This window comes from Limanda limanda, chromosome 13 (genome assembly GCF_963576545.1).
Source record: "Limanda limanda chromosome 13, fLimLim1.1, whole genome shotgun sequence".
Classification (NCBI taxonomy): domain Eukaryota; kingdom Metazoa; phylum Chordata; class Actinopteri; order Pleuronectiformes; family Pleuronectidae; genus Limanda; species Limanda limanda.
The window spans coordinates 17,178,033-17,201,208 of NC_083648.1; the positions used below are offsets into that span (position 1 = coordinate 17,178,033).

A 23,176-nucleotide genomic window follows, 5' to 3' on the forward strand; every position below is an offset into this window, starting at 1 on the left:
TTCTGTCTTGTTGTATAAACATTTTTCTGTACACTGTGAATTTTCAGTTTATATAGTAAATATTTTTTGATGTATTGAAACGACTTTGTTTTTATCTCATCTGACGGGCGTTCCTTTTCACACTTGTCATAATGTGAGTCACCTGAAGATCTTTGCTGAATGATGTGTGTCCCTCAGGGTCACGGGCCCTCGCGTTAATCCAGAGTGCATCAGATGTTCTCCAGTCACATTCAGAGGTGAAGAACTGCAGGAAGCGCACAGTAAAGATGAAGGAGGGATGGAGCGGAGGAGTGTGGGAGAGAAGGGGATTTCCTCTGGTGCTCTGTACTCTGTATCTCCTACCTGCAGAGCCAGATGAAATCATTTTTCAATCCTCCATCCACTGGACTTCCTCTCTAATGTAATCTCCTTCTCTCCTGTGTGTTTATGTCCGTCTCGCTTGGTGTCCCTCTCTGACTCTTGCCTTTCACCCCTCGCCCACTCCTCTTCTATCCTTCCCTCGTTTCTCTCTATTCTGCCGTCTGTTCCCATCTCTGTACCACACATTTTTTTCTCTTCACCTGCTCAACTCTGAACTGGATCTTGTTTCATTGTTGAAGCCCACAGGGACCTATTCAGAACCTGTTGTGCACGTGCGCACACACACACACAGACACACAAAACACAGACGACTCAGCTGCAGCCGTGAAACTCTCACTCACTTTGACAGACCGCAACATCACCATTAAACCAGAGGAGCTCTGCTGAGAGCCAGGGAGAGCTGGCCGTCCAGCTGCTGTAGGTCACTGCTGGTGTGAGGTGAGAGAGGACAAAACCCTGATGCCTTCAAACACCGCTGGACGGTCCCATCCTGCTGCTGATGGGCTGCCAGAAACCCTTTCAGGCCCCACTAGTCACGCCTCACTGGTGGCCAAAACCACCAAGCTCTGGCTGCTCTGACTCGACAGATTTCCTGACCTCCGCAGGGTGGGATCGAGTGCTCACTCCCCTCAGCAGGACAATATTTGCCACTGGGGATCTCCCCCCGAGGCAGCTGGCCTGCTGGAGGCGGTCGGTCCTGTTTGTCCGGCGGACAGGGGTATGAGCATGCCTGCACCTCTTCAGCCGATGGGCCTTTTATTCTTGGCGACAGGTTCCCCGCCCCACCTCCTCTCAGTAGGGTTGGAACGGAGAGGCCACGACCTCCGGGCCTGAAATCTAAACTCCTCGTAAAAAGAGTTTGAACGTGGAGAGAAAACACCCATTCAGACAGCCATTTTTTTCTGTGTTTACTTAATGCCGGGTCAGCTGAGATCAGGGAAAACAACATTCCCTTCTCCGCACCGTGTCCCACATTCTGTCAATCTGCCTTTGTGTGTGTGTGTGTGGATGGGACACACCTACAGGCTGTCATGTACCTGAATCACTGTAGAGTGTTGCTGCTTCTCCTGTCACACTCTGAACTTGTAGTGTAGCAATGATCATTTCTGGCTCATTAGTGACAAAGATGGTTTCAGAAACATTTCAAACATTTGCTTTTAATTTTAAGGGACAGCAAGTCCCTGTGTTCGAAGTTTCTGGTCGTTACAAAAAAGCGCCCGGACACGAGAAGAAAATCGAAAACATCTGTGAGTTCAAACATCTGTACGTCCAAAAAATAAATAATACACAACTCAGTCAACTTTGGGGTCTTGAGAGTGAAGTACAGGGAGACGGTGCAAATGCATTTCAAACAACTTTGACATATGGTGCATGTTGCTACACCTTACTCATAGTTGGAGTCTTGTCTGGAGATGACAATATTCTGCTCATTAATGTCAATACTCCCTGAATTTTCAGCCACATAACAGAGGAATTTCTAGCTCCAACAGCTGTTTCATATTTTTCATTCATCTGTCCTTTATTTTGTTGATTAGCCAATAAATTTGATTGATAGTTTAGTCTGCAAAATATCAAAAAATAATAAGGAAGTGTCCATTGAAATCTCTCAGGGGACAAAGTCTAAAACCCCCGGAAAATTTGCTTGACCAAATAATATCACATTAAGCTCTGCTGTGCAGCTGTTCAGGAGTTTTCAGTCATATCCCATCGTCTTTATGAGCAGATGGAGTTTCATTGTTATGAAACCGTAGCTGTTCACTTTAATGACTTCTTGTCGGTGATGTTGAAGGTTGAGATTCAAATCACTTCTTCATCTGGGGGGTGGCCGTCTCTGGAGCGTTCAATCGTGTCACATGATCTTCAACGGCGGATGAAGTTTGCTACTAAACTGACCCTGCGGTGGGATTGTTTGCAGCTACTGCTTCCAAGCTCAAGAGTCAAGTTTAAAAATCTATTTAAAGCCAACGTGAATGAAAAATGTGAAGCTCTAGGCATCCATCCTCCATCTGCTGATGAAGACTCAACAAAAAAAAAGACTGTTATTTTTAAGAGTTACGTTGGTCCGTCTGACTTGGATTTGACATTTTATTTTGTCAAGTCTTGTTTTGCGAATTGTGAATAATGAATTTGTTGATCCACTGACAGTTTTGAGTTTTGAATTTCAACTAGAAGTGCAGAGTATGAGTGCGTCTCCGCCAAGGCAAGCGCCATAAAGTGGGAGAAAAGTCCTTTATTGAAACCACTCCAAATGTTTAGTGGTTTTTCCCTGGCCCGTACCACAGCCGGAGGTAATAAGTTTGGAAATGCCTTCACTTTTCTTGCACCATTATCAGTTTACACCTTTATCTGGTCTAACCATTGGCTGTAAATAAAGATGGACAACATGACCGCTCCCCAAAGTGTCTCAGTCACCCCCTGGTGGCCTGCTGCAATAAAATGTCAAAATACATGTGAAATTATTTTTGAATGTGTCTGACGTTCTTATCACACAGAACTCAAGTGCTCATTTCCGTTTTTGATGCTATAAAAATGAGTGAAATATCATGATTGACAGCTGAGAGTGACTCACCAGCATGTATCAACAGGACCTCACTACCGACTCCATGGAAGTCAGATGACATTCCAATTAGCCTGAGCTATAAATTAAAGCGCTAGTTGGAAAACATAGGCATGCTAACATCTATTCTTAGAAAAGTGAGCATGGTTAACATTATATCTGCTGCTTGTTACAATGCTACCAGTAGCATTTAGCTTAAAGCAATGCTGTTGCTACCGCCTCACAGAGCTGTTAGCTTGGTTGAAATCTCTTATTCTTGTTGCCTAAAAAGAAGAAGACTATCGGAATTGTCTCTGTTTGATTTTTGATCATTTCAGACCAGTGGGCCTCTGTGAAACTCCAGCACTGCTGCCCTCTGCAGCTCCCACGGTGTGTGCCTTCTCTTCATCTGTCCACAGAATCAGTCTTCTAATCATAGACCCATGTGCCGACACCATGCTGTTGGATTTGTTTGTATGCTCAGTGATAGAACAAACCTGGAGGACGCCTGCAGGAATGCAGTTTTGAAACGCAGCTTTGAAATGCTCTGATGAATTATAAATTACTGCAGATTTATTTGTGCTACATTCACTTGTTGAGCTAATGTGGAAACACACAGTTATGCAGTTTGCTCCTCCTGCTACAGTCCGACTCTGTCCCACACATTTGGCTGGGGGTGTGGTGTGGTGAGGGGGGGGGCTTTGGACAGTGTGCTGGATGAGGGGAGTTCCCACTTGAACACGTAAAAACAAACTTCAAAACCTGGAGGAGGCCCAAGAAAAGAAAGTCACCTTTGGGGTAAAGAGAGAGCACAAAGAGACGGAGGGAAAGGTCAAGTGGGGATGGCGGTGACCTTTGCCCTGAGGAGTAACCAGAGAAACTGGGAATAAAAGATGTATAAAAAGTTTAACTGTCTTTAACATCTGGAACAGTCGCTCTCCTTTATTCTTCTCGGTTTCCCTTCAGCATCACCACCCAAAACCCAAACCACCCACCCTCTTCCCAGTCCCTCTGGACTTGGACAATAAGGACCCAGACCCACGACTTATATCCATGGCAACTACAGCCCATCCCAAAGGGACACCAGTATGTTTTGGAGAATAGAGAGTTGACTTTTTTTTTTAAGTCATATTGTCATGTTTGAAAAAAAAAAAAAAGTTTTATATTCTTGCAGGGAAGTTAAAAATGCCAACATCATGTTCCTGTGGCTCGCTAAAGACATATGCGTGCTTGCGTGCGTGTGTGCCTGTGTGTGTGTGTGTGTGTGTGTGTGTGTGTGTGTGTGTGTGTGTGTGTGTGTGTGTGTGTGTGTGTGTGTGTGTGTGTGTGTGTGTGTGTGTGTGTGTGTGTGTGTGTGTGTGTGTGTGTGTGTGTGTGTGTGTGTGTGTGTGTGTGTGTGTGTGTGTGTGTGTGTGTGTGTGTGCTGGTGATATGTTTGTTGTGCTTGTATGGGGTTTAACTGTGGGTGTACAAACACTGTCATGGTGCAAATCCCTCTCACAAAGCTGAACAGGTTAATCACCAGCGCACACTGTGATGGATGACGAATACACACTTCTGAAACAGACACACACTTCTTGAAGTTGCGGAGCCCTCTGCTGAAAAAGGGTTGTTGACTCTAAGTTTGCACAGTGGTTCGTTTTTATGGAGGATCTTATTTCCCTCTGGAGGTTTTTATCTCATCTTTTTATGAAGAAAAGTGTCATGCCTTGGCAGCAGATGCAGCGGGAATTGTGTGTTAATCTTTCAAGTGTGTGTTGAGGAGTAGGAGACTACAGTTGCTATAATCCTGATCACAAATATTCAATTTATATGATCCCAGCAGATGTTCCCTTCCCTCCGGCCCTTATTGAGCTCATCTTTATTATCTCCCGGTACATTCCTACATGTCATGCACCTCGGCTGTTTGCATTGATGCCTTGTTGGTTGCTACTATAAATAGCGACGTGGCAGAAACCAGGATCCTCCCTGCATTTGTCTCTGCCTCGGCACAGAGAGTGGGCCCGGAGAGGAAAGGTAAGGAGCTGTTTACCCAGCCTTTGTGCTCGTCAGGCCTCAGTGTTTGCCCTGCAGGGAGTGCCCCAGCTGGAGGGCCCTTCTGTGTGTCGGAGGGTGGGTGGGTGGGTGAGTGGAGTGGGGTGGCAGGACAGAACGGGACAATCCTGCCAGATCTGGAGGCTCCATAAGTGGAGCGTGTGTTTGGGGTGCAGCGAGCTGGAGCTCCGGCGTGGCCCTGGTTCAGGTTGGCGACAGCGGGCGACACTGAAGAGGCCAGGGAACGACTGACTGAGCAAACACGCCAAGTAGAGAAGCAAACACGCCCCAAGTGTGTGTATGTGTGTACAGAGAGAAGGCCTACAGGTGTTCACAGTCAGCCATGCATGTGTGGAAGGAAGGATTTCTTAACTGGCCCACTGGGCACAGACCCAGAGGATCAGGGGTCAGGAGGCCAAGTCTGACAGGACTGTTAATATTTCTTGTTGGAACCTCAACCAATCCAAAACAAAGAAAAGGAAAAAGACCACAAAGAGAGTCAAAACAACTACGAAAAGATGCATGGTATCCAAAGTGAGATGCAAATAACCTTCCAGTATGGGTATCGTGTTCTCAAAGGGACGGTGCTTTTACACGTCTGTGCCCGGGGGTGCGATGCCTCACGATCCATGCATCTGAGTCTCTCCATGCTTTCTCTGTCCGTGTGTGTCCGAGTCCAAGTGGAACATAGTGACACACTCTGTGTAAACACTTGAGGACACAAGTCACATCTCCTTCTTCCACTGGAGCATGGTTTTCCAGGAACGCTCCATGACCGTCCTCTGTGACAATCACTCCCCCCTTTCCTCCCTCCCCCCCTCCCTCCCTCCCTGGCTGCCTCCCTCCCTCTCTCCTCCCAGCGCAGGAACAAAAAGACATCTGAGCTATGTGGATGGGGAAGAAAAAAAAAATCACAGCACTTGTACAGCAGGCCACCGCGCTCCGGTTTCACAGAGCCAGTGACAGGCGGAGGAGCGGGGCGCGCTGGTTTTACGCACAGCCTCCAGTCCTGCGGGGCATTGTGCACATTGTGTGGTCGCTGTGTAGTAGACTCCTGAGAAGACACCGGAGCGGCTACAGCCTGTGATAGCCTGGATACCTGAGTCCACACTGAGAGCGAGGTCTGAACAGAAAACAGGAGAAGCGCTCGCTTGAGGGACGCGCGGACTGTCGCCGTGTAAATGGCGTGACGCACGGACTTGTAATATTTAAGAAAGATATTACAACCGAGACAGCGGAGTTTTTTTTGTTGTTTTTTTCTTCCACTTGAACTTCGCATTCCAAGCCAACTTTTAAGATCAATTGACGCGTGGAAGAAGAAGATGCCCGCGGACGTCCTCTCGATCCCGTGTCGACCTTGACTCTTCCAAAGAGGCGCAGAACATTTTGTGAGAGATTTCCCGCGGTGTTGTTTGCTCATTAACTATAAGAGCTGTTTGGAGGCAAGACTGAACAGGTTACTGGAGGTAAGGAGAGGAGAGCCATGCCTGAAAAACTGGCTTCATTTCATTAGGGTTCATGGTTGGTCGTGAGTCAGCAGGGAGACCGCACGAGTATAGAGCAAATTGAGGACAATTAGTTTTTACACTTCTGTCTGTTGGACTGTCCTCCTATGTCTCTCTCCCTCTGTGCCTCTCTCTCTCTCTCTGTCTGTCTCTCTCTTGCTTGAGTGTTTGTGTCGCCCCAAACAAACTCCTACATAATTATATTTTCTATAGGCTTTGCATTGCGCGAAACCAGTCAGCTGTAAAGTTTATTTTCCCTTCTAGCTGTTCCGCCTGCAATATAAACCACTAACGTTTGGGATCATTTCACCTATCCCCAGAGACGATTTTCCTTTACTAGAAACAAGACATAAGCAGGAGGTGACTGGTGCGTAAAAAGAAAATGAGCCATGAGAGTGCAGCAGCAGCTTTTGTAGAACATTTACTTCAGAAAGATTGATAAATGAAAGTTGGGGGTATTTCACCCAAAGGTCAAATCTAACTTTCCATCATTAATACCTCTGGAGATTCTCAGATGTTGTGACTCCGGCTCCCACGTTAACTGTCTCTCCTCCCTCTCCTCCTCCTCTTGTGCAGAGGTGCTGAGCCCGGACAGGACACCGGCCGGAGAGAAAGGGGGATTTTTTTGGCCGCGTAAAAGGAGAAAAAAGGGAGAAGGAGGCGCCTCTTGTGCTGAAGCGGACCCGCGCGTATAGATGGATCCTTCGTGCTCGCTTCTTCCCCAGAGGAGTCGGCCTGCCCTGGACACCCGCGACCTGCTGGGACACTGAGGTGTGAGACATGACGCACCGCGGCGGCGGATGGATTTCCACAGACATGGGTTGCCCGCAGCTCGGAAGAAGCGTCTCTCCCCCCCTCCCCGGTGCGCACTTGGAGCGGAGCACCGCGCACAGGACAGCTGGTAAGGCGCAGCTCAGGTTCCCTCTGTAGTGGTTTTTAAAAACAATATCTGGGTCCTGTAGAAGATTCACTGTGGACCTGCGCTCTTGTCCCTCCTGTTTGCTCTGAACCACACTGTTTGATGTTCGATTCCCCTGCACGCACCTGCCAACCGCTGCAGGTCCCTCTGACTCCCAGGGTCACCGCTGGGGCCTGGATCCACTGAGGTGCTTTAATGTAGTGTTTATTGGGAGTGTCTGGGAAATGTAAGCATGGAGGAGAATGGTTGAGCCGTTTGGTTCTCTGCGTTTTATGAAGTAGAAGTTTTATGATTTAGTGTTTACAAGGTGTGAGGAGGTGACGCTGAGCGGTGGACCAATTTAAATCAAATGACTGTGTGTGTGTGTGTGTGGCTGAGGAGGAAACAGTGGCAGCCAGGAAGTCTTCTAGTGAGACCCTCACTGTGATGGGCTGCAAATCTATAATATCAAAGTACTGGTCTCACACACACACACACACACACACACACACACACACACACACACACACACACAAACACACAGAGAGCTGTATCCATTTCCCTCCTCTGAGCGGATCAGAGGCAGATGAAGTCCACCTTCAGGTGTTTTGACTTGCTGGAAGTCAAACATGTTCCTGTTCAGCTTCAGATCAAACTGTGTCGCTCACCTCTGTGATGCGGTTTCTTTTCTTCATCACACACTCGGAGTTTCAGCTTGTGGTTGATTTGTTCCCTCATTGTGCAAATGATCCGGAATTGTCCATTCAGAGATGCAGAAGAAACAACGTGATGCATCACTGACTCATGCATCCAGAGATGATCTTTCATACTTACTCCCTGACTCAGTGACCCACTGACTCACACAGTCAAGTACATACAATGTCACGCATGCACATAGATGGGGCTCAGTTGGAGGACAGCAGGCCACAGCTGCTCTGGGATCTTACTTTGGTGTTTTCTTGTCTCCTCATTGCTTTTCTAAGCTGTTGTGCTCAGGCGTTGGCATCGCCTGACACATGTCGCACATCCCCCACGACATGCCAGTAAAATGTGAACACGTAAACAGGTCGTGAAACAACCTTGTTTTTCTTCGCGCGCGTCTTTTGAAATCTCCGGTTTGTTCTCAGGCCGAACATGAGAGCGTCGCTCTCTGCTTCAGGCATCTCACACTCCCCCGTCACGCTGCCATGCCTTTCACTTCCTCCAGTCAAAGGTCACAAGGTCAGCGGCTCCACCGAGGGTCAGGCACTGTGGCCCGGCGCGTTCCCTTCACCAGGAGCCTCCTGTTGTGTGGTCTGGTTTGTTTTAACTAGCATGCAGCTTTACGAGAGCTAGCGTGCAGTTTGTTGGTGTTATGGGTTTAACTCTTTCTTGCTCCTCCTCAAGCTCACTGAGACTCCACTTAAACACACAGCATTACAACAACAAAACAAGTTACATTATATGCTCATATATTAATTATCATCACCACTGATTTATGGAAGAATCAGAATCAACAGAATGTCCTTCAAATCCAGAGCCTGATGTTTTAAATATCCTGTTTTATTTATTTAATTCAACAATCTGAGATAAATTTGAGGACCAGAAAATCCATAAATTTAAGAAAATGTTATTCTATGAAGGATTTTTTTCTCCTCAGATTTATCGAGAAACATATAAGGACTGATTCACCTGACAACATCTGGTTTCAAAGAACAGATTCATTCACTTCTGGAGCTCAATAAATATTATGAAAGCTTTGAAAAACAACGCTTAAGACTAATTAATATAGCCTTTTTCTTTAGAACTCAAAAAGTGGAATTTGCAAACTGCTCTAAAGGCCTAAAACTATCAAAACCATCATCAAGCAGTGGCAGCTTCTCAACGTTTTTTCTCTTTGCATCGAGGCAGGGAAATTAAAGCAGAGCACAGTCTTTTCAGATTAGTGGAAATCTGTCAGAGAAAGATGGATGTGTGCTGTGTGCAGTGAGCGCTGTCTTCAGACGTGTCCCCGCCTCAGTGTGTAACGTTACTCTGCTTGTTTTGTCCCGCCGCTAATGGAGAGAGTGCAGAGAGAGAGCGAAAGAGAGAGAGAGAGATTGATTATGCAACCTGGAGTGCCACAGGGCAACTTCAATCTGGAAGTGCTTAAAGTACGCAGCGACCCACAGTGATTCCTCCGGGGCAAATTGAAGGAGGCATGATCTGACAGAAAGAAGTTTCAATTTGTTGGATGGGTTCTTTCATCACACGTTCTCTCGTGGAAATGTGAGTGCGCTGGGGGAATGATTTCTGTCTGATGTTGAAATGTTTTGTTGTTGTTGTCGAGCACTTTGGCTTCTTCCAGTTCAAACAGCTGAGATTATTCAGAACAAAGCAGCAGTTAATACGTTCGGAGCCACTGATGAAACGTGAAGCTAACTCCTGTCCTTATCGCCAAATCTCCCTCCTTGAAACAACTTTCTCTTTTTCAAAAATACAGAAGAATGTTAACTAGTGTTTGTGGGAGAGTTTTTTGATACAATAAGCTGTATTCTTCTGAAATTAGCAGGTCACATTCATTAATCATAGCGTCTGAGCGCCGCTTTGAACTATCAGGCCAGGTCATTAAACCCAGCCTGTCTGGGGCGCGGGAGCGGGCGACACGGAAACACTTTGGAGAGCGCTGGTTCACCCAGACCCGGGACACACTATTAATGACCAGTGTGTGTGTTGAGGCGGTCCAGGTATAACTATTATGTTGTGGGAACCTAAATCTGTTTACAAAGTGGCATTATGGGAACTTGTCTTCGTTACTGGGACAAAAAAGCAAGTCCCCGTAACAAAGTTCGTAAAGTTAGGTCGAGGTTCGGTTTAGGTTAAGACTGGCTTAGGTTGTGGATAGGTTAACGCAAGTAGTAACCATGGTTAAGGTAAGGGTAATGCTCCAGTAAATCAATGTAAGTCAGTGTGACTGTGTGTGTATTTGCGTATGTGAGTACTTGTACAGATATCTTTGTGACAACCATTTTGAGACTTGACCCTACAGAGAGAGGACTTTTTGGCCCGACTGAAAAGCTAGTTTGAGGATGTAGAATTGATGTTAGGGTTAGGCAATTAGTTGTGATGGTTAAGGTTAGGGTAACGGGCAAGAGAATGCATTATGCCAATGAGTGTCCTCACTAAGATACAAGTACAAGGTTGTGTTTGTGTGTGTGTGTGTGTGTGTTTGTGTGTGTGTAACTGATGGCCAGTTTTCACAATGTTACTCTCAGGCTCAGCGTGGGCTTAATTTGGAGAAATAACAACATGAGATGGGAGCAAGAAAAGGTCGTGAGGGTGGAGGTGGGGGCTGAGGGAGCGATAAAGGGGATTTTTAAAAGTGTGTGTGTGGCTTTCTATGAAAGGTGATGGGTCTTGTTTGCAGATAACTGAATGTGTGTGTGTGTTTTCAGTTCCTCTGTTCCTCTTTATCCTTCTCCATTCTTTTCTCCTTTGTCCTTCTCACGGACCCTTTTTTTACCGTCGTCCTCACAAACAACGGAAAGTGAAAGCTAGCCCCCTGATCATCGTTCCGACACTGCTGCTAAAATGTGTTCCCATTTAAGGTGAGGCTCACCCAACCGCTCTCTGTGTGGCTTCCTTTTAAAACCAACTTAATCAGGCAGGAATTTGGGTTACTAGGGTCAGGGACACTGGGAAGTTGCCTGACTGAGAAACAAAGAGAAAGAGAGCGAGAAGGTGAGGACACAGATGTGTCACATCATGGAGGCTGTCTCTATCTCAGAGCTCATGGGAAAAATAGGCCCGGAGATGATGGTGTCCCAACCAAATTACCGATGGGGTTAGAAGATGCATATAAGTCTGTTGCATTGTGGGAAATTAGTGCTAACAACTAAACTTTCCAGTGACCCTGCACACTTAATCTTGTAGAAGCCTTTGTACAACATGGAAGTTACAGCTGATGTGGAAAATCTTGCAGCAGGTTTTGTATTTCTTTACTTTAGTAAAAGCTCTTCTCTCTCCCAACTTTACAGTAACTGAAACTGCTGATGATGATGATGTGTTAACGGGTAATTATGCTTGATTACAACTTCTTATTGGCCACCATTCCAGTTTCTAATAATAACCCTGTATTCATCAGTTTAATTGCTTAGACCTGGGAACATGTCAACATTACTTAGAAGAAGTTCAGCAAACACAAGCAGTCACCCAACACCCATCTTTTTTAAAGCTGCACTACTTGATTTGTTTGGCCACCTGGGGGCAGCAGAACAAACAGTAAACAATGACCATTACAAACATATAAAAAAAAAGCTCTGGCCTACACATTTGCCTTCTTTCAATTGTGATTTTTACATAGACTGTATAGAATGATGGACGACATGACAGCTCCCCAAAAGTGAAGCCAAAGTGTCTCAGTCACCACCTGGTGGCTGGCTGCAGTATTGGTCATAAATCCTTATGTACGTTGACATTTAAATAAAACAGTAAGATTTTGAGTCTCAAAAACAAAACAGTTCAATCAAATATGCTAAAATGTTCCAGCAAGTCGTTTAAACTAACATAAAATTATTAATTAGTTTATTATTAATTACTTTTAACCAATTCCCAAATCTTAATGCTAAATTTAAACTAAACTATTCATCAATCAGATGTTTAGAAGTTTTACAGTTTTGCCTTCACCTACGGAGATGGATTAAATAATCTGGGTTAATTGTTGAGTTGGTAAAACCTATGTGATCGTTTGTTTTTCAGTAATGTCCCTGGGTTTTCAGATATCTGCATTTACCTCTGAGAGCGGAGTAATTGTGGTTTATACTGTAATACATCCAGTTATCCATTTAATAGTTCACTTTTTAAATATATAGAGCTGTGAGCAAATTATCCACTTACTCTTAGTGGATTATTTTATTCCATTATTGTATTTATCTCCCAACTGGCGTCAGGAAACTTGCAAATCTAATTATCACGTACTGAGGAATTATTTCAGGTTGTTAATGTTATTGACAGACAGATGAAAACAGTGACGTGAGTATAGAAGGAAGCCAGAGATCCTGTCAGAACATTGGCAGCTATTAAATACCAATTTTACCAAAGACGCAGTCTGGCAAGTAGAACAAACACATGTAACCACAAAAGGAAAAATTTGATTGGCATATGTGAAACCTGCAGCCTGGATGCCTCAAGGGAGAGTCTGAACATCTGAGCAGATAAATCAGCAGTTTCAGGACAGAGATGGCTCCAGTTATTCCTGTACACATGATCAGGTTAGAAACTCTTCACAGTGAGAGTATGTTTCCTTTTGTGGAGTCCGTTGGCTCCGGTGGTTAAGATGATCCCAGCAGCTCCTTCTTCTTCTCTGTCTGTCGTAGTAAAGCCATCAGGGCTGCAGCTCGGGGTTAATGTGCTGGTCATGGATGACACTTTTACATCCCATGGAAATGTGCGTTTTGCCGTGCTTGTTGTGACCCGCTGATCCCGGCACTTTGATGACCCGCGCTAACCCTCTGCAGCACCTCTGGCAATTTGAACCCGCACGTGTGACGTTGTTAATCCAGAACTGTTGCTCTTCAAACAAAAAGCTCCCTGCTGAATGTGTTTCGTTTATCCCACTAAAGCACCATTAGACACGTTCCTGTGCAGTTCTTCTCTTTGGTGTGGAGGGAAGGCTGCAGGGCCAGTGAGGTAAATCACTAATCACTCAGGTTTGTCATCAACAAACCAATAAGTTTTTCCTCTAATGGGTTCTTTTAATATGGACCAGGTTGTAATGTCTGACCATACAGGAAAGGCTTTAAAGAGGTACTGTTGTCTGTAAGAGTTAACCCTGCACATGCTGATGATATTCAAAATATTCAGCATTATCTTCAACATGAATCTCAAAGCTGCATCTATTACTTTTTTTTCAGAATCATTGGCCTATCATCATCTTATTAAGTGGATTTTATGATAACATGTTAGCAGACAGTCGCCTGAACACAAAACCAACCTAGAGTTGTGTTTCTTTGCACCTGATGAACACAAGTTTAATATTTCCTCCCCTTTTTGTTCTGTTTTTGGTCTTCACCTTTTTTTGGAGGGAAGTATTTGTCTCCTTAGCTGCTTAGTAATCCAATATATTCAATAGACACTTAACTTTACTGAGCAAGTTGTGTGCAGTGTGTTTAATAATAAAAATAGGTGTCGACTGAAGTCCAATGGGAATGATGGGACTAAACTAAAACATTTAAGTAGCATTGAAACCGAAAACATGAGCAGAGAATGCTCCAATGCTCTGAGGACCTGAGAGGAACTGCAGAAACAGTTGATAATTCTTAAGCCTTGAAATATAATTTAAGCAGTTGTTTATAGAAAAATATATACTTTGAGCAGCTTTAAATATTAGTATCAGTTGAATCTATTATTATAATTATTCAAAACCCCTGGCTTCGATATGAAGAAGTTATATTGTTCAATTATTGATTAATTCCTCAAACTAACGGTGAAGAAGTGAAAAACTACCTCTCATTCCTCAACTCCAGGGCCAGTTAGTTTCAACATATCAGCAATACAGAACTTAATATGGCTAAAAATGATAGATAGATTAAAATACCATACCAGTCAATTTCGATAATTAACAGGATTATTATTTATTTATAGTTTAAGGACGGATTTCTGCTCCTGAGTGAAGGTTGTGGTTTTTTGAACTTGTCGTTGAATAACAAACACTTGATAAACAACTCAAGAACAATTTTACCATATAACTAGCCATATATTTATGATGGTTATAGCTATCTTTCTATTGATGTCACATTATTACTATGCAGGATTATGTATTTTGTACATGATTTTTCTATGGATGTTTATGATCTACTATGACGTGGATATTCTCTCTTTCTTAGAAGCAATATATTGATCTTAAATATCTGATTATCTAATTTGTGGACTGGTTTTCGGTGGTCGATCAATCAACTATTTGTCTCAGCATTAAACAGTCAGTGAGTATCACCTGTCTCCGTCGTCCGGGTGGTGCCCGGCCCTGCAGCTCATGTTATTCACACTCAGTCATTCTGCTCCTGACTGATCAGTTCTCTGAGCACCACGTTTTTTTTTTCTCTCTCATGCTTTGCAGGCTGATACTGGCCAGAAAGAATCTCAGACACCTACAGGCTCACATGTTGTTGTCCGTCGCTTGATTAAACCTCCTGTTGGCTGAGGTCATACAGATTCACTCATCTCCTGACCATCCTCCTCCAGGCTCCGTGGTGTCTTCACTTCTGACTTCCCCAGTGTGTGCACGTGTGTGTGTGTGTGTGCGTATGCTAACATATGTGTGAATACCTCTGTGTCTTTGTGGCAGAAAGTGGTAAATGAGAGTTCAGAGCAGCAGAGAGAATGGCTGTGTGCTCCAGTGTGTGTGCACATATGTGTGTGCTTTCTGGGGGTTTAAATTGAGGGGTTGGGGGGGGGGGGCTACCTACCTATCTGAACTGAGGCATGGGACCTGCTATCTGTTTCTCATTTTCGGCGGCGCTCTGTGGTTTTCCAGCAGTGACAGGACTCAGAGTGGAAACTGGCACTAACGAGCAATTACATCCTGCCTGCCTGCCAGGGATTATGGGATTACAGGCTGACCGGGCTTCAGTCTGCTCTCTCTCTCTCTCTCTCTCTCTCTCTCTCTCTCTCTCTCTCTCTCTCTCTCTCTCTCTCTCTCTCTCTCTCTCTCTCTCTCTCTTTCTCGCTCTCTCTCTCTCTCTCTCTCTCTCTTTCTCTCTCTCTCTTTCTCTCGCTCTCTGTCTGCACTCTCCCTCTCTTCCCTGTGTCCAACTTGTCTCTCCCCTGTCACAGACCTTTTCCCCTCCATTCGGTTGCTCAATTATCTTTTTCTCATTTGTCCCCGGACAATAACCCACTCTCAGGTTTTTAATTCTCCGTAACTCTTATCATGTGATTCTTTCACATCTCATTCCCTCCACCGCTCCTCCTCCGGCTTTTTCATCCTTTGACTTTGCGGCTGCCCCGCCTAGTTAAGACGTTAACTGCTGAAGAGTGAAATTGGTTGAGAGGAAAAGGGGAGAATAGCTGGTTTAGAGAAGAAGACTTTAATGTTTATTAAACATGAAATTGACATGAGATGAAATTCACAATTGTTACTTTAATTTGAAAAAATATATTTGGTCTGTGTGTAGCCAATTGAAGTATTTTTCTGAAGTTGCTCCAACTATTTCCCTTTTTCAGTTTATAGCTCTAGATCACATTTTTATCCTTTTTCTTAGACTCCTGTTTAAGATTAAAAACAGTCATCCAGTCAGAATGTGAGCACTCGGTGTTACACCCTAAAGCCCCTTCATTGACATCATGAAAAGATATTAAACTCTGTCAACACCACAAGCAAGATTAAAGCAAAGTTACAAAACCCGTTTTCACACCGCTCTGGATGAATATATGCAGAGCTCTGGGGCACATGCATGTACAGCAGATATCCTCATCATGCCTCGGCTTTTTGTGGGACCTCCACCGATCTCTGAGTGTCTGGTAGTGATCAGACGGCTCTCCTGGTGTTCTGCCTCTCTCCCCTGCATCTCCCCTTACACCACAGGTGTCTTTTATTGAGCCAGCCGTGATTTACTGTACTCCTGGTTTCCTCCTCGCCGCTGCAATCAGGCACCGCCTTAGTGACAGGTTAAAGCTCCAGGTCAGAACATTTCGCGCACGCGCTTACAGCAGAGAGCAGAGTGCGTCTCTAATAGGTGGTCATTATCAGAGAGGTTTGGCTTTTAGAGGGAGGTGAAACAACAGGAGATTTTTTTTTTTTTAACATGTTGAGAGGTTTATGGAGGCTCTGCGGGCACAGCTCAGGTCTGAGGGTGTAATAGTATACAGTAGGCACGTAGATCACTAATCAGAAACACATTCATGTTGCCCTGGTTGTTTTTTGTGTCTGCTTTAAGAAAATAACAATAATAACGTCTTTTAAAGTAATACACAGAGAATTATTGTATTATTTATGTGGCCTTACGAAGCCAAGGTGGTGTAATGATGCTGACGTTAAGAGCTTGAGAGTAAAATTTGAAGGCTCGTATGGATGTATGGATGGATGGATGGTTGGATGGATGGATGGATGGATGGATGGATGGATGGATGGATGGATGGATGGATGGATGGATGGATGGATGGACGGATGTATAGTTATCTACAATGTTCTTGCTCTCGTCTGTTCAAAGCAGCTGAGGCGGTTTAACATCTAATCTTTTAATGAAAAACAAATGTAGCTTAACCACATGAAGTCATGTAAATTCCACTAGAGTCAAGATTAATTAACAACAGAACTTTTTATTTTATGATCAGATGCATGTGCTTTAAAAACTCAATGGCTGAGATGTCACTTCAGAATGTCTTTTTGATAACAGGCAATTTGAACAAATATGTATTTACTCTGTTCTGGCTTCATGGTGGTCTTATAATGCAGTGATATGTCATATTTTCATTGTAAAGTACCGACAATAATGAATAAAAACTCTCATATTGTCCCTGCTTTAAGGCACAAGCATGCTCAATGCATGTAACATTCAGTGACCTGACTTCTGTAGTGGCAGCCTCTGTTTCTTTACCTCATAAAAGACATATTAGCAACAGCTTATAGCAGCAGAATAAGCCGAAGGAAATAGTGGCTGACTCTGGGCTCTATGGGCTGAACCTGCTTCAGGAGGGTTTACTCACTTAGCTAAATGTGAGCCACTGGAGCGCAGAGGACCAACAATGCAAATGGAAGGTGACAGACCTCTGCTTCTCTCTGCTGCAGACGTGCAGACTGATGGACAAATCAAAGGCTTTAATCAGCCAAACAAGGAAGGATCTCATGCCTCGCCTTTCTAAACACACGCATTGGAAATGCGCACATATGCGGCATTGGATCTGAAACTGTACGCACACACACCACCAGTGAGCTTGGGTCGGTCTGGTGCTCCTCAGGACCAGTGTCCCCCTCCTTCTTGTAATCCTCTCTCCACACCTCAGCTCCCCAAAGCACCTCATCCCCTGAAAAGGCTGCAGGCATCGGGATGTAAACGGCTCCAGAGTACTGAGGTGAAATGAACCAGCAGACGGGCCTATATGTAGACTCCCGGCTGGCTAATCTAAGTGGGGCTAAACACTCCCAGCTGTGGTATTAGTGACTCAGAATGGCACCTCTCCTGAGAGCGGGCGAGGATCTGTAGCCCTGCGTCCCACCTCACACCAGGTCTTAAATCAGCTCCGAGTCAGAGGGAGCGAGAAGTCAACACAGTTTGATTTTAGGTTGCAGGGCTGGCTTGCACTCCGTCTGTCTGTCTGAATTACGCTCAGTCTGTCTCTCCCTGTCCTCTTGTTCCCTCTCCCACCCCTCTGTGTCTGGATCACCACAGCTGGAACATGCAGTATTGCATAAATGAATCAACAGGTCTTATCACGACCTGTGATCCTGAACTTTTTGTCAATCTTCCATCTCGCAGCGCAGACAGAGCTGCTTTGACTGTTAAATAAACATAGTACACTACATATCAGTGAGATCTAGGAACGGCACATGCTCAAAGACGCTGCTATGTGCGCTCAGCATCGCTGTAGTTCACTGCAGAGGTTGTACAAAGCTTCTTAGAGATGGCAGATGTGGTTTCAAAGGTGCTGGAGGTATCAGACGGTTGTTCCCCCCGACTAACCTTTGACTAAGCTGGGTGAAAAGTATTTTACAAGAGAGAGAAAAGTAAAGAGGGGAATTAAAAAAGGGCAGAAAAAGACAGAACACAAACCTGACAGTTAAAGTTCCAAAAGAAACACAAGAGGAAAGTGGAATTTTCTGACTAATTTGGCTGATGTGAGACTTTGCAGGAGGCTGCTCCAAAGTAACAGTTTTTAACTTGAACTATTCAACCATCAGAAAGTTTTCAAGTCTGGAGTTTTACCACCATCCTACTCTATTTTAAATCATTTATATAAAATTTAGAATGATGTACAATGTTAATATATGAATGTAACACAATCTAAAGACAAGATGTCCTTAAACGGCTAGTAGAACCTTTTTGAGCACCTTTAAATCCATGTTGACGTAGCAACTGTCCCCGCTGCAGAGGATTCTCTGATATGATCAACATCTCCAGAACAGATGCTAATGAGCCGTGGCGCTTTTTCTTCAACTGCTTTTTCTTTAACTCCTGTTTCTTTAACTGCTGTTTCCAAGGTAAACAATTAGCAGTCATTCTCACTTTCATGAGCAGTTTTTGAATATGATCTACTGGGCCCTGAGAAATTGGGCCCACAAATCTATGCGAATTTTTCACGAAATTCTTGTCTTTTTTCAGGTGAATTTTTTTGTTTTACCAAGGCAGACCTCAAAAGTTAAACAAAGCTAAATTGGTTAGTTCTGTATGGTCAACGTTTTATTTGGATCCGAACCAAAATATACACACTAATTTATATCAGTCCTCTCAACATGTCTGATTATTTTCATCAAGATTCATGAATAATTCTCTGTGAAATCAAAGGAAATGTTGAAAACAAAGAGTGGATCCACCCTCTGATTTGGATCCACACCAAATGTGATGGGTTCTTTCCTGACTCATAGCACATCCTTCCACCGAGGGTTGTCATAATACATCCAGTAGTTTTTATGTAATCAAAACAATCAACCAATAAATGGAGAGGGGTCCTAAATCCTAACCTATGTTTTTGTATCTTTAGCTACACGAGTAGCATATCTTTGTGCAGGTCCCTGTCGTTCTATTGGTTGGTTGTTTCACTACTGCAGTCTACACTGAAATATCTCAACCACTGGATTTATTTCATTGAAATGTTCTTAGTACCCGGAGGATGACTTGATGACTAATGACTTGATGCAGGTCATATGAGGAACAGGACATGAGGTTCTTATGTTTTTGATGCTCTACTCATTGCTCATTCTCACATTAACGAAGCCACAAAAGAACCGGATTACCTCACGTTGTGGGCTCTCGGCAGCCGGCACAATCCTCCACCCTGCACGTACCATATATAAACATCTGCATCCATGACACTTCTTATCACCTGTCCTGCATCTCTGTGGTTTTTGTCTGGGACCTCCGCGAAGTGCTCCCGCTGTGCCTGCTTGTACGTGAGCCACTGCAATAACCTGGAAGAATGCCTTTGACGAGGCTATCGCAGGCGCTGGCTTTTGTTGCTGGTCTGCGGCTGTTTGCATGGTCGTATGAGTCGACAAGCCACCACTGGCCACACTGGCTGGCAGAAAACACTGGTCTTTGACTGGAGCAGCAACAAACACAGTCCTCGGGCATAGAAGACGTGATTTATGTGACCCGTCAGTGTGCTCAGGGGCCCGCGGCGCTGTTTTTTTTGTTTTTGTTTTACAGTATCTGGACAATTGTGTATGTATAGACTTCATTTCGCCCGCATGTTGTGTCTTTTAGTTTATGTTAGTCCTTTCAAAGTTCTGGGAGGAAGAAGGTTGACACAGTGAAGGCTTGTTCTTGTTCTTACATTCCTCTCTCGCTTGTTCTCTCTCTCTCTCGCTTGTTCTCTCTCTCTCTCTCTCTCTCTCTCTCTCTCTCTCTCTCTCTGTCTCTCTCTCTCTCTCTCTCTCTCTCTCTCTCTCCAGGTGGGACCAGATGCAGGGCTCGGAGGAAAGATAGACAGGAGGTTACCTCTGTAATGTCAGCTAAGGCCAAGGTTTGTCAGAAACACACCTTAATGCCAAAAGAGATCGGTGAAACTCTCCTCTTCCTCCGCATTTTTCTTCGTCTTATCTTCTGTTGCTTCTTCTACTCTCTAGACATCTTTTTTCACCACTCTTCCTATTTGCCATCCATTTCACCATCTCTGCAAATAACCGCCAGCCTGCTCATTTTTCATTTCCACTGTACAGACCTCTTTAAACCAGGTGGTGAGTTATGTGTGAGTCTGAATTGTTAATGAAACCCATCCTCACAAGGATCAGACTTGAGCTTTCCATAAAACCATGTCGGTGCAGAGTTATTTGACTCAAGTACTGCTGAAGTGTAAGTGAGATCACTTTTGATGAAATAGGCCTAAGACGGAGATATTGTTTTTTATGTGCTTTTAATAAGTGTAATCTCATTGTCTTTATCTATAAAGCTCTTTGTCAAATTTTGTATTTTATTACCATGATTGCTACTATTTTAAATGCTTTTTACCTCTAGTAATCGAGTAATTAAATACAGATTATCAACAAAACTCTAGTGTTGCTGAGTGTTAGTTGAGAAGCTTGATACCATCGTCGTATCTCTCTACTAAATATGAAGCTACAGACAGCAGCTGGTTAGCTTAGCTTAGCATAAACACTGAAAACAGGGGGGAAAAAGTTAGCCTGGCTCTGCTAAACGATGCACAGGGACAGAATAGTCTTAAATAATTTTGCTATATGAAGTTGCACAAAACTCTACATTGTGTTAACTGTTTGCCTCATAGATTTATCAGCCACAGTAAGCAGTTGTTTTCAGGTACACTACCAGCTCAGCAACAGTTAGCAAACACACAAGGTTACCAGCTAACTAGCGCAGCTGGTTCAACAGGGAGACTAAAACAGAGATAAAACAAAAATGAACGTTGGACCTTCTTTCACCAGGTGAACAGAGGTATGATTAAAAAAAGCTCAGAAAAATACCAAATATACAATGTGATCTTTATCTGCTCGACATGGGCAACAGGTCCATCTTAACAACTTTACAAAACGATAGCTGACAATGTTCCTCCGCCCACAAACATTTGGCCCAAAATGTAGAAATCAATCGGTGCTGCTCTGCTTTCCATGCCCTAGTGGCATGAAATAATCTTTTTTCTTTTAAGAATCACTCGCTATTTTATTCATTTATTACGCCAACATTGACATAGAAGAAAGTCAGATAAATAAACGCTCTCATCTGTGTCCTGTAGGTGCTGCTCTGGGTGCTCCTCTCTTTGCTGCCTCTAGTGGAAGGAGCTCATATGAAAGCTGGTGCTGCCAGTGTGGTATCGGACTCGGGCCACGCTGTGGGCCTGTTGGGGGGGCAGGAGGAGCGACAGCCTCCTGTGACGTTACCAGAGGTGGTGGAGGACGAGGAGCAGGAAGACGACAGTGACCCTTACTCTACTTGGCACGCTCTATATGGTACTGAAGCTCTTCTGAAGGAGACATTTACAGCACGTCTGCTTCACTTTGCAGTATTTGCATGTGGCTGGAGATCTGCTCTATATCTCAGTTATCTAAATATGTATGTGAGTTAAAAGGTGACCAGTTATTTAAGCTGTTAAGGGATTAAAATGAACGATGAAAATTCACTCATTATCTCCTCATCACTATGCCGATGGAGGGTGGGTGAAGTGCTTGAATCCACAAAACACTTTTGGAGTTTCAGGGCTAAACAACGTTGCAGCCAAATCCAATACAATTGAAGTAAATGGTTACCAATACTTCAAACACAAAAAAAACAACAGAAAAATACATATAAATAACTCCATCCTGCTCCTCAAAACTGTGTCTTTGACACTGTGTCTTTATATATTACGAGTGAATTTAAATTTTTCAGCAAACTAACCCTTTAAGGTAAAGTGTAGGAGAAATTGAGTCTCATTGCTTGTAATTATTTTTGAATAAATGCTTTCATGCCAACTCTCTGTTAACCGCTTCTATTTCCTCTCTGTTCCAGACCCATTTGTAATAGATGAGGTGGATGACCATCCCAGTAGTCGTTGGGCGGGGCGTTCTCCACGCTCCTCTGACCCCACAGAGCCTAAACCCACAGGATCACAGAAGAAAAAGAAGAAGAGGAAAAGGAAAGACAAGGAGGAAGTGGAAGAGACGGGGAAAAGAGATAAAAAGGGCAGAGGTAAAAAAAGGCGGCCAAAGCAGAGCAGCAGGGACTGCCGGGTGGAAAAGAGAGAGATGAAGGTTCGGGACCTGGGCCTCGGGTTTGACTCGGATGAGATTGTCCTCTTCAAGTTCTGTGTGGGCTCCTGTCAGTCCTCAAGAACAAATTACGACCTGGCCCTGAAGGCACTGCTGGAAAACGGGTCGGTGCCCCGGCGCAAAGTCAGCAGCCACCCCTGCTGCCGGCCCGACCGGTACGAGTCAGTTTCCTTCATGGACGCCCAGACCACGTGGAGGACCATCCAGTCTTTATCTGCCGCCAGCTGCATGTGTATGGGCTGAAGACACGAAGGAGGGAGAGGCTGATGAGAGCCGGTGTCATCCATCCTGACGGGAGAGGTGTCGAGACCTGGGTGTAGGAAGCAGCATGAGGGGCGCACTGTCCTATTCACAGACCAGAGGAAATACTGATGGCTGCTCTATGGCTTCCTGTGGTGCATTTCCAGATGAGGATATGAGGAGTGGGTGCAGCTGCATGATAGAGGGCGAAGGTCAGAGATTGAGGGGGAGGTCAGCAGAGAATCACAGGCTGGATTTACAGTCGTCTCATCAAAGAATAATTGTTACTGGTTCTGGCAGGATGCAGCAGACCAGTCATTACTCAGAGAGGAGACGCTTTATGGGAACATGTTTTGATGTAACATGGGCGAGACAAAGCTCAAGAGACACAGATAAATGACGCAGTTAATGGACTGACACTGTGTATATAAACTGAAAAGACTGATGTGATGTTCACAATAACTCACAGTGACGCCAGAAGTTCATTATCTTTTTTCTTCCCACACAAAGACGGGGACATTACGTTGGGCCAGTTCTATGTTCAGGTGAACTCAGCCAAATGGATGCCATGCATCTTCATGTATTACTGTATAAAAGTAAAATATATTTATTTCTGATAAATTATTTATTTATTATAGCTTCATATGTGAGCTGTTTTTATGAACTCTATATTGTAGATAAATATCTATTTATTGCCTCAGATTTTCATGTCAACCGTTACTTCTGCTCACAGA

General features: G+C 44.3%; 1 protein-coding gene across 1 annotated transcript; it reads left to right on the forward strand.

Moving 5' to 3' along the window:
* The first annotated feature begins 8,467 nt into the window (after positions 1 to 8,467).
* LOC133017523 (glial cell line-derived neurotrophic factor-like) lies at positions 8,468 to 22,445 on the forward strand. The gene is made up of 4 exons (XM_061083630.1): positions 8,468 to 8,631; positions 9,864 to 10,038; positions 21,191 to 21,404; positions 21,943 to 22,445. The coding sequence occupies exons 1-4, from the start codon at positions 8,468 to 8,470 to the stop codon at positions 22,443 to 22,445; spliced, it is 1,056 nt and encodes a 351-aa protein (XP_060939613.1).
* Positions 22,446 to 23,176: the final 731 nt, after the last annotated feature.

Coding starts and splice junctions, on each gene's coding strand:
- LOC133017523 (XM_061083630.1), top strand. CDS start 8,468: ATGAGAGCGTCGCTCTCTGCTTCAGGCATCTCACACTCCCCCGTCACG. Junction 10,039..21,190: donor TGTGTGTTGAGGCGGTCCAG/GTATAACTATTA, acceptor TGTGTCCTGTAG/GTGCTGCTCTGGGTGCTCCT. Junction 21,405..21,942: donor TACTTGGCACGCTCTATATG/GTACTGAAGCTC, acceptor TCTCTGTTCCAG/ACCCATTTGTAATAGATGAG.